General features: G+C 41.7%; 1 protein-coding gene across 1 annotated transcript in view; it reads right to left on the bottom strand.

Moving 5' to 3' along the window:
- The window catches only part of Cdc123 (cell division cycle 123), a 50134-nt gene extending 37922 nt beyond the window's left edge, over positions 1-12212 (bottom strand). The window contains exons 1-4 of the mRNA XM_036187207.1: positions 11853-12212; positions 8284-8355; positions 5264-5321; positions 4654-4686 (exon numbers count right to left, since the gene is read on the bottom strand). Coding sequence (XP_036043100.1) covers positions 4654-4686; positions 5264-5321; positions 8284-8355; positions 11853-12049 — 360 coding nt within the window. The 5' untranslated portion in view covers positions 12050-12212. The remainder of the gene's footprint in view (positions 1-4653; positions 4687-5263; positions 5322-8283; positions 8356-11852) is intronic.
- Positions 12213-12220: the final 8 nt, after the last annotated feature.

The following is a 12220-nucleotide window of genomic DNA, read 5'->3' as shown; positions in this document are numbered from 1 at the left end:
TTTAACTGGAACCTTTATGTGTTTTGTTTGTTTTACTTTTTCTTTTTCCAGTGAAGCAAAGCTAAATTGTTAGTTGTAGATTTATTAAAGGAAAAATGTTCCTGAGAGCAATAAAGATCCTGACCATCATTATAAACCTAGTGTATATTCTTCTACATTCATGACTTTAAACAGTACACAAACTTGTCCATAAATATGGCATTCTAAGAATTTTATATAATACTATCACTTGCTAGGTACACTTTCATTTTTTCAAGATTTCATTTTTTTTTAAATCTTATGTGTATGACTGTTTTGTCTGTATGTACTGTGTTGTATCCAAGTCTGGCACCATAGAGTCCAGCAGAGGTCAACAGGTCTCTCTAGAGTTATAGCTGACTATAAGCTGCCATGTGGATCCTAGGAACCAAACCTGGGTTGTCTGGAAATGCAACCAGTGCTTTGATGGCTGAAGCACCTCTCCAGTCCCTATGCACACTTTCAACTTGACTTGAGTAGGAACACTGAGATGAATCCAAGTTGCATTGTCTTTTAGCCGTATTTCCAAAGTACAAGTTCACCATGGCGCTTTTGAAATCTTGATGATTATTTCCTTCTTTGAGACAAGGCCTAGTTTTTCAGCCCAAGGTGGAGTCCAGATTGCAGGCCTCACACCTGAGTCTCCCAAGTGCTAGGGTTATATGCACTTGATTCATATTCATTATCTCTTTGGCATATGGGGGTGTTCCTCACTTGATAGCTTTTTAATTATACTAGTGAGAGATTTACTTTGGATTTTCCTTCAATGGACCAGGCTTCCATATCTCCTTGCCTAAGAGTTATCCATTCATGAGTGTTCCTACTGCCCATCTCCACTTACTTCTACCTGGAGAACCTAATTACTTAAATAGACATTAGCTTTTTATTGTAAAATGATGTCAGACTTCCAGAAATGTGAGATCAGCAAGAATGCTCACATAATATTCAGACTGTCTCCTTTTCACCCCATTGGCTTTATCATGGTTCCCCACACCCTACTCTCTATGCATGTCTATTTATTTATCTTTACATCATGTAATGAATTCTTTTCCCATGCCATTGTAGAATACACTGCAATCACTAAGTCCCTTTACCCCTAAATATGAATATTTATTTCCTAAAACGCTGTTTAAGCATTCTTTTATAAAAGAGTAAAGTGATCACAATCAGGAAGCTTACAAAAATAGAACATCATTACCTACTTTCTAGACTGTATTGAAGCATGCCCACTGTCCTAACAGTGTTTTATAGCAAAAGAAAAATCAGAACTTTTTTCCTTATCTAGAGTCCAGTCCGAAGCATCCACTGTAGTTAGGTATCCCGTTTCATTAATTTCCTATAACCTCTAATAGTTAGTTCCTCTCTCTGTGGTAATTACTGTTCATGACTTTGATATTTTTTAAAGAGTATATAGAGAGTTGGTTTCTGGCTCTTTTTGTCATGTTCCCATCATTCTTTTCCATTTCCTTAGTTTCTGGCATAGCAAGCTTCTGTGGGTCCATTTTACTTTCCCAACTTCAGTCCTAGGTTTCTCTAAGAAGTTTCAGATTAGTGGTGAATAGTATTCAGAAGCAAGCATAATGGCATGAAGTACGTTCCCTTGCTACCATGAAGAATGTCACTGATTCTGTACCTTCTTAGTACACAGGAGTATGGAAAACACACACACAGAAAGAGGGAGAGAGGGAGGGGGAGAGAAAGGGGGAGGGAGGGAAGGGGGGGAGAGGGAGAGGGGGAGAGAGGGGGGGGGGGGAGAGAGAGGGAGAGAGAGAGAGAGAGAGAGAGAGAGAGAGAGGGAGAGAGAGAAGGCGCACTCTGATTTCAAGACTGTTTATTTATTGTAGGAGTTTACGTGCAATGTGTGTGTAGGGGTGGCCAAAGGCCAGAAGCCATATAGCATGAGATCTCCTGGAGCTGAAGTTACAGGTAGTTGTAAACCACCTGATATAGATGCTGGAAATTGAACCCAGGACTTCCATATTAGCAGCAAACATTTTTGCCCACTGAGCCATCTCTCTAGTTCCCACTGTTCTGATTTTAAAGTTTGTGTTTCTCCAAAATTCATGTCAAACCTTAATCCCAACCACAGTGATATTGAGAGGTATGACATTTGGAAAGTTAAGTCATGAGGGGCTATACCTTCATGAATAGAGTTAATAGCTTCAGAAAGGGCATCAGAGAACCCTCCAGCTCTTCATCTCCCCTGCCTCCTTAGCATGGTCTTATACAGCAATAAGGGGCTACCTTGAAGCAGAGATAACCTCTCCCCAGACACTATGTGAACCTTGTTCTTGGGTTTCCTCTGAAAAATAAATCTCTCTTGTTTCTAAGTTACTCAAGTCTGGGAAGGGGACACATGACATCAGAGCAGAAAGAGAAGCTACTTGAGAAGAACGGGAGCACGAGGGGAGGGGAGAAAACACTGGGGAAACAAAGAGCCAAGTGTGACAACACACATGCATGGAGAGGTCATGATGAAACCCATCTCTTTAGATATGGGAAGTACCTGCTTTCCATGAGCGATCTCCAGAAGTCACATAAAAACTCAAGGCCCACAGCAAGGTCGAGTGGGAATAGGAAGAAACCTGGGGCTTGCTGCTCAGCCAGCCTAGCCTAATTGGCAAGTTCCAGCCAATGACAGACTGTCTCAAATGAAGTGAATGATGTTCTCTCCCTCTCAATCTCTCTTTTATTTCTTGGTTTTTTCAGACAGAGTTTCTCTGTGTAACAGTCCTAGCTGTCCTGGAACTTACTTTGTAGACCAGGTTGGCCTCAAACTCACAGATCCACCTGCCTTTGCCTCCCAAAATAGCATTCTTAACAATGATACCCAAGGTTGTCCTCTGGACTCCACATGGACATGTGTGCATGTGCACCTATATACATGTGCACCTGCAAACATACACATAATGAATAAATATTAACAAACAGAAATAAATTGTCCAGTATACTTTGTTATAGCAGAAGGAACAGATTAAGTTACATACACTGTCTATCCATCTATATTATTTAAATGTGAGCTCATATACTAATCACCCTTATCCTCATTAAGATCCAGGTCAAATGTATCAGTGGATGGACGGCTCCGTACCCACAAGTATATACATAGCACAAAGTGGGTGGGTAATCAAAAAGAGGACATAAAGTTGGGAGTGGGGATGAGAGTGGGTCTGAGAGTTAGGGGAGAAGTAGATATGAACATGATCAAAATGCACTGTATGTAGATATGAAATTCTCAAAGAGTTCATAGAAATATTTTATTTTAAAAATCCTGGCCACATGTTGCTTCCCACTGAAGCATTTCTAGATGCTCCCAGTTAACTGTTCCCTGTTTTAAAATCCTGACCATCTCCCGACTACCTTAAGTCACCCTTCTCCCTGGTGTACAAACCCTCTGATGGCAGAAACTGAATAACTATCTTTGTCCCACAGAGCCCAAGTTAACGGCCTGAGTACGACAGAATCACACTGAGCTGAATGGGATTTTCATATATAAGAGTGATATGTATGGCATGTGGAGTAAACAAGACAAAAATTCCCATCTCCGCATCTGTTGGCATGGTAATCTAAGGAAATAGCGTCACTTTTAGACATCTCCATGTCTTCTCATGTATCCTTGAAATTGTATCTCTTTAATTGAAACAAAGTACCTTTGAGTAGTACTTCAGTCTCACTTGAAAGAAATAACTTTATGCCATTTAAATATCCTTGAATAAATGAATACAGACTTTTCACTTTGATTCCTCTTCATCTGGGAACCTCAGAGCTAATATGTGGCTTGATTCCATCTTTCAGGATCTAACAGAAGCAAGTCGAGCATCAAATGTGTACTTGTGGTGGGTATTGTGTTCCCTGAAATATTGTGTGTTCCCCGAAATAAACATATCTGGGGTCAGAGAACAGACAGCCACTAGAACAAAGCCAAAAATGGTGGCTAGAAAATGGGAAGAGTAAGCCATAACAGAAGTTGGGCGGGGGTGGTGCACGCCTTTAATCCCAGCACTTGGGAGGCAAAGCCAGGTGGATATTTGAGTTCAAGGCCACTTTACAAACAGCTAAGCATGGTGACCCACACCTTTAATCCCAGAAACCCAACCTTTAATCCCAAGGAGTGGGGGCAGAACGAGAAAGGTATATAAGGCGTGAGGACCAGGAACTAGAGGAGTAAAGCATGTAGTTAGTTAAGCATTTGGTTGGTTAAGCATTCAGGCTTTGGAGCAACACAGTTCATCTGAGATTCATGTGGAGGAGGACTCAGAAGCTTGCAGTCTGAAGAAACAAGACCAGCTGAGGAACTGGTGAGGTGAGATAGCTGTGGCTTGTTCTGCTTCTCTGATCTTCCAGCAATCACCCCAATAACTGGCCTCGGGTTTGAGTTTTATTAACAAGTACCTTTAAGATTCCTACTATATTGTACTCTTGATATTTCTTTTGTAAGGAAAAGGGGAAGAGGGCAAACTATGCTTGCCTGTTAAGCAATGACATAAGCTGTTTCTACAAACAGTAAGCGATCACCCACAGACACAGAGGCACCCCAAGGCACGCTCATCACACTCAGGCAGGCACTTAAGCCTTGAGGCCCATTCTCGTGCATCAGTGTGAGGCTGCCCCAAGCTGGCGCGGCTTTGCCCTTACCGTAAGTGTCGCCGTGTTCTCATCATCGGACCACTGCATGGACGAGGAAAGAAAGAACACAGTCAATGTAAAGACCATACAGGGATAACAAAGGAGCATGCTACCTAAAAATGACACACAGGAGACAGCTTTCCCTGAACATGCCATATGAGGAGACGGCTCAGCAGGTAAAAGCACTTGTACTCAAACATGAAGGCCCGAGTTCTAATCTTCAATACCCACGTAAAAAGTAAGTAAGGAGCTGGGCATGCCTGGAACCCTAGTGTTGGAGTGGGGTTGAGGGTATCCCTGGGCTTATGGGCCTGTGTTAGCCTAGCTGAAAAGCAGTGAGCTCCAAGTTCAGCAAGAGAACGTCTCAAGGAAATACAATGGAGACTGACAGAGCAGGATACTGGATGTCCTTCACTGGCCTCTGCAATGCACACATATGGGGCACATACACAGTATGCACAAACATATATACCACACACATACACCATGTATATGTATCTATGACATATCTATGTCAAAGTAATAAAACATGTAATAAAACATAAGGTAAGATCTGTCAAAAGCATTTCAGAGATTGTCTAAATGAGAACAGATACTAAACAGACTGTTCTCTACTGACCTGTGTTTCTTCGGCTTCATTGTCACTGTCTGGCTGGGAACATGTTGGCGGATCTTCCCTAAGAAAACATAAAGCAAAATTTAAGTGAGAAAAATACTTTGGTGCCATGAAGTCATAAATTCAAATGTACTGAATTTATAAATAAGTAAATAAGTAAGTAAATAAAATAAATAAGATAAATGCAAAACAGATAGCTTTAGGTTTGGAAAGTAATATAAACAAATGTTCACTTCTTGAGACAGAAGCTAATAAAACATGGAATTAAAATAAAAGCCAGGAGCTTGTAGTGCACACCATTAATCCTAGCACTCAGGAGGCAGATCTCTGAGTTAGAGGCCAGCCTGGTCTACAGAACAAATTCCAGGGCAGCCAGGGCTACACAGAGAAACAGATGGATGTATGAATGGATGGATGGATGGATGGATAAATAAATAAAATGTAGAATTAGGGTTGGGGATTTAGCTCAGTGGTAGAGTGCTTGCCTAGCAAGCGCAAGGCCCTGGGTTCGATCCTCAGCTCCAAAAACAAAAAACAAACAAACAAAAAATGTAGAATTAATGGGAGTATACTGCCAGTAATATATGGCAGAATGAAAATGTTCTGCCTGTTCAGAAATCACTCAAACCAGGAAGAAAAAAACCAACTCCATCTCTATAACATTGTGAGAATCATGTACAACTTTGATCCAGATATTTGAGGCAATGGTAGGAAAGACAAGGAAGATAGACAAGAGGAGGGCAGACACAGAGGGGAGATGGGAGAGCTATCCACACAGCTAATGAAACAGCACTGGGCGCAGAACCAAGACTCCTTGTTTGTACAAGGAAAACAGCATGTGCAATGGCATCAAGATTACTCTGGATCTACACAAGGAAGAAAGTAAGAGGAGGGATGGAGAGAGGAAAGGAGGCAGGCAGGCAGTCCCACAAACTTCCCACATATTTCTTTGCAGGGTTATTCTGCCTTTCTAGCCATCACATTCCAGAATATATTTCCCCATCCCTCTAATTTAGACTAGCTTCAAGACTCATTCTGACCCACACAATTTATCCAAAGCAATAGCACCTGATTCTGCACTAGGCCACCAGCAGTCCTCACAGCCTCTCCTCACACCACTCTGTAAAGAAGCTAGTGCTAGTCTTACTGAGGATGAGGAGGTCCACATGGAAAAGGAGACCCAAGTGACAGCTTTAACTGTCAGGCATGTGAGGTAGTCCATCTTATGATGACCCACCTCAGCCTGGTCACCAAACAACTACAGCCATGTGACTTTAGCAAGACCAACAGAAGACTTGGCCAGGGCCAAGAATGAAGAAGATCAATTTTTCCATATGGACCAGTTAACAAGGGAGCCGCCCAGAGTTGGCTGGACACTAGCAGATATCATGAGATTCCCGACTCAGAAACAAAGGACTCTGTTACTCACAGGACAGCACAAAGCATCTCTGAATTAGTTCCCTCGTGACCTTCCAGTCTTACAGGGTCAGCACAGAGTGGCCCGAGTTTTCAGGACAACTGAAGGACCGTCCTCTTAAGGAGTTTTATCTTTTACAAAGAGATCCAAGTACACCTGCTCCATGCATAACCCAGGGAGATATCTAACCTGCTTTTATTCTGGAGGGAGACACCCTCTCTCCTCCTCAGGCTGCCTGCTATGTAAACACTCCTGGAAAGATGGTCAAGAAAAAAGTTGGCCATGATTCTGCTTGCAAGATATGCAGCAATGTGAGAGACGCTGCCAGGAATCAATGACAAACAAAACTGCCCTGGTTCAAGCTGCTAAGTTTGAGATGCTGTGTTATGCTGCAATAGATAAGGGATCAAGATGATTATTATGCAATATAAAATATTGAACATAAAATCCCAAGACCATTTACCTAGAAAAAAAAAGTAAAAACCAGAATGACATGGGACTTTCAGATCAAAAGATGGCGAAAAGGAGAAAGACAGAAACACAGGTTAGCTTCGGGACCTGGATCAAAACCCGATGGTCCCTTCTGCCTCTTCAAAAGGGCTTTTTATAACAATGCCAAGGGGCGGGGCAAAAGACCTCTGCCTTGCTAGATCACAGCACACTGCACAGCCATGTAAAGACCCTTCCAAACACCTGGTAACCATGCCCGTGGTCAAATCATCCCCTTATGCAGCCTTGCTGGGTAAAGCAAGCTCAGATTCTTGGACCCTGAGTAAGTTCTTACTAAGAAACCTCTGTGGGTCTCTACAGGTACTACATTCTTATTTCTCTTAGTTTACCATTTTATTGAAACAAGAGCTAGAATGCATACAGGAAAAGCTTTTGAATATATACATATATGACAACATTTTTATTTCCTATCTTTCATACTCATGTTGGTGAGTGGAGTAGTTAGCTTACTATGAACTTCTAGGTAGAAAATTGCTCAAATTCAAACTTTGAAGGCACAATTCACTGTCTTTCAATATGCTCTAAGGTCCCATGTACTAAGTTCTACAGTTCCAGTTTTTATGAGCTTTCACCCGTGCTGGGATGGGCATCTGGTGATGCAGCTGTCTTTGGGTTATTTCTGTTCCTGTAAGTAACCCCTCACCCATATTCTTCTAAGTGGCTCCAATATAACAAATTATTCACCAAATTGGACTTAGGTCTGTTACTAGTCCCCGATGAAGGGTGAGTAGACACCTGCTTACATCTCTCCATGAATGAATGTACAATCCAGGAAGCTACACTAAAAATCTAGCAGGCAATAACAAGGCCAACTTGCACACACAGTAAACTTCAGGCCAGTGTGGGATATAATAAAACTGTTTCAAAAAAACAAACAAGGGGGCTGAGGAGGTGGATCAGGAATAAAAGCACTTGTTGTGAGGAGGATTTGCTTATATGTTTCTCAGGCTAGCCAGAGCTTACAGAGGTCCACCTGCCTCCTGAGTGAAAAGGAACGGCATGCCTAGGTTAATCCATTCACTCAAGCAAGAACATTGACTTAATCAGTACACCATTTCCTTATGATTATAAAGAATTGTTTTCTGATATACTTTACCTTCCTGAAACCACCAGAGTCCCATCGTCCAGTAAATAGTCTTTCACATTCTGAGGCAGTGGGAGAATGACACTGGAAAAAACAAAATATACCAAAAAAGGACATCATTTAAAAGGATTAGCACAGAGGAAAGATGTAGACAGATTTCTGGGAGGGGGAGGGGCATCAGCTCATTAAAAAAACAATGTGGAGACTTATTATTAATTATGAAAGCTTGGATTATAGCTTAGGCTTGTTTCTAACAAGCTCAGTATAATATGAATACACACTTCAGTTTACATAATTACCACAGTAGTCCTTACAGTGAAATTAAAAAAATAAAAAAAAAAAAAAAAAACACTAGCCAAATCCAGAGAACCTGATCGAAATCACAACTAATCAGAATGCTGAGAATGAGTGACTGTGGAATGCTCACCTCTAAACAGGACATCTCTATCCACCTCACACCTGAGGCTCAGGGAACATTGCTAAAGAGTCAGAGGCTGGGAAGGAGCACCATGGAATGCTGTTTTCTGGACAGGATGTGGCACTGCACTCATCAACTCCCAGCAGCTGTGATTACCAACAAAAGATCAGACAAAATCCCAGCATGAAGGGGGGTGGAGAGCTCACAAGCCCCACTCCCAGCTGAGAGCTATTGACAATCGATGGTTGCTGTGGGGAAAAGGGTCATTTTCTTAGGTGATGTGGATACTGAAAGATTGCCCAAACTCCAGTGGGTGGCCTTACCCCCATGCACACACAGGCATTACTAAATGAACTGAGAGAGATATTAAAAAAAAAAAAAAAATACAGGATAGGAAGTTGGGAGGTAGACTATTACTTAAACCTGAGAGTATAAGGGGGAAATGGCTTGAACAGGATCAAAATACATTGTATACATATATGAAGTTCTCAAGGAATAAATAAAAATTATTTTTAAAAATAAATTTGTATAACCAGCTCTGAAGCAAAAATAATAAAACACTAAATAATAATTCTAAGACAACAGTCAGAAGGTGTATTTTCAGCACTAAAGCAGAAAATGGCTGCCATATGCCTTCACTTGATTTGTCTGGATTGTGGAAGGGTTGTCCTGTTAGGTGCTAGTGATATCACCAAGTTAAATAGAGAAGATGGTTTAAAAAAGAATACATGCTTTTAGTCTGGACAGGTAAGAAGGCTTAGTGGGTAAAGGTACCTGTCATCAAGTCTGATAACTTGAGGTTCAATCCCCAGGACTCACATGGTGGAAGGAGAAAACAGACTCCTGTAAGTTGTCCTGTAACCTCCACATGCCCAACACACACACTCAAACACAAATTAAATAAATGAATAAACATTTTAAAGGTGGGTTTAGGTAACACGGCTTAGTCATGAACTGCTTAGTGATGCCATAAAATCCCACTTATTGGCTTATTTCCACTATCATCTTCATATACGTGGCATACATTTTAAGTGAATTAAAATCATTTGCTTCAGCGGGGTTTATTAAATCCAAAAGGTAACAAAACAAGCAACATTTCTGTGTGTGTTTACTATGTATTAGAGAGAGCAGCAGCACTTTAAGGATTTTATTTTATGTAGCACTCACGACAATCCTACAACTTCCTGCATTTTCCAGATGAGGTTCAGGGAGACTAAGTAATTTGCTGAAGATGCTGATAGAACCAGAATTCAAAATCAGACAGATGGTTCTGACTGTTAATCACTGTATGCTTTTCTGCTTAAGGCGAAGGTACACTGCCAGAGGTTACAACAGACAGTTACACAGACACCAAAGGACAGTTCTTAGGAAAATCCAGTGCAGGGCTGGGATGGTGGTGCAGGCTGCATCCCCAGCACTTGGGAGACTGAGATAGGAAGGTCAGCAGTTTGATAACCAGACTCCTTCAAAAAGATAGACAAAATGAACAAAAAAAGGATTTCCAGCTCAAAACTAACTGACAAGTGAACCATCTGTCATACCACCGCCAAAGAAATAATCCAAACATTATTTCAGACCCACAGCTTAACTTTACGTAAGTTAATGAAGGACTGGAATTTCAGCTAGGAAAGATAACTACTGACAGACAGCAATCACTGCTGTGTCAACAGCTCTTCTTTGATGTGACTGGCCATCTTCAAATGCAACAACTATCTTATTTTTGTATTACTATACATTCCATTACAACATGTATAACTAGAAAGAGAGCCTATGTTTGAAGCACGATGGAAAATAAATGTCTTTTGAATAACCTTGGAAGTTATTCCAAGAGTACTGGAAAGCAAGTGCTCTTCCAAGCCTTCAAAATTCAAAAAGAGGACAGAATGAAAAGGGAAAGACAGTTGATGTCCAAATAAGTCACAATTTCGGTAAGTCTAAAGAAGAAGTGAGCAAAATGCCGGAAATCCTACCCATGGGTACCCACGGCCTTTGGAGATTATATATATATATACATATACATATATACACTATCTATCCATGTTAGTGAACGAAAGCCTTACCTACATCTTTCCTATTTTATTGTTGCTTTTGAATGGTTGGAGGCGATTCACCAGAGGCATTCTGCAAACCTGAATAGACTCCTTGTTCTAGGCCAGGAAACTAGAGGACAAGTACCATCCCATTCTCTTTCCAAATGGATTGCTGCTTCTCAGAACACAGGGTCATCAGTAACAATGTAACCATCTAATGCTTCTAGGAAAGCAGTACCATACCCGAGCTTCACAACAGACTTATGGTCGGGTCAGTATCCCTGCTCTCATTTTACAGTGAGTTACTCAGTAACTGTCACCAGCCGGGTTAGTCAGTGGTTGTTGTAGAATATTATTTTAAGATGTGCTACATTTGTTATGCTGTGGAACATTTGCTTTAATGATGCAAAGATGTGTTGCATTCCTTTAAGTCACATTTGTTTAACTCTGTGAAGCTGTGTTACTGTGCCTGTCGAAAACACCTGATGGTCTAATAAAGAGCTGAATGGCCAATAACGAGGCAGGAGAAAAGGCGGGGCTGGCAGGCAGAGAGAATAAATAAAAGGGGAAATCTAGGCAGAGCAAAGAGAAAAGCAAACAGAAGAAGACATCAGGCGTCAGCCACCCAGCAACACAGCCAACTACGGAGTAAGAGTAGATTAGAGAAGAGAAAAGTAGAAGCCCAGAGGTAAAAGGTAAGACGAGATAATTTAAAGTTTAAAAAAAAAAAAAGCTGGCTAGCAACAAGCCAAACTAAGGCCAAGCATTTATAATAAGCCTCTGTGAGTGATTAGTAAAGAGCAAAAACAACCAACAAGTGGCAAGGTGGACTACCCAGTTTTGCTTTGTTTTGTTTATCACCTTGTGCTTCTGTCAATTCCAAAAGTATCGATCTCAATTTACCCTGCCTATGGCCCTCACTGCTTTCCCACCTCTCTTGACACGCTCCAAGGACTCGCAATGGGAAGCGTGGCAAATTCTGATCTACTTTGCTAATCTTGCCACCTCAAATCTAAGAAGTCGACAGCTCAACGCCGTCGCTCCCACTGAGTCGTTAGAAGGCCTGACTTTTTTAGTTTTCTGAAGGAGATGGGATTTGCCCAAACACCGCAGTTCGCCTCCAGGTATCTTACCTCTTGATGGTAAGGCTTCGGAAGAGCGGGTACCAGGCGGAGAACTGACAGTGACTAACATGCTCCTTCTTCATCCTCCACCCGCCGCCTGAATCGCTGCCTTTCTCCTCTCCCGCCAGTCCTCTCCCGGAACCTGGCGTGTCACTTCCGGAAGTGCCCTCCGAGCTATGTTGATGAAAGGGATTCTTCCGGTCCATAAAAGTCAGGAGGCGCTAGAAGCTAAAGTAATGGTGGAGAGTACGCTTAGCATGCCCACACAGACTCACGAGACACAAAAAGGATTTGAGTCCGGGAGAGAGGAGTCGTGAAAGTGTAGAACTTTAGGAGGCTTACAACTCCTCTTTCGTCTCTAAGCACCTCGACCCGGA

The sequence above is a fragment of the Onychomys torridus genome, chromosome 5 (assembly GCF_903995425.1).
Source record: "Onychomys torridus chromosome 5, mOncTor1.1, whole genome shotgun sequence".
Classification (NCBI taxonomy): Eukaryota; Metazoa; Chordata; class Mammalia; order Rodentia; family Cricetidae; genus Onychomys; species Onychomys torridus.
The sequence above is the reverse complement of the archived record's forward strand: the minus strand, read 5'-3'. Positions and strand labels throughout refer to the sequence as shown.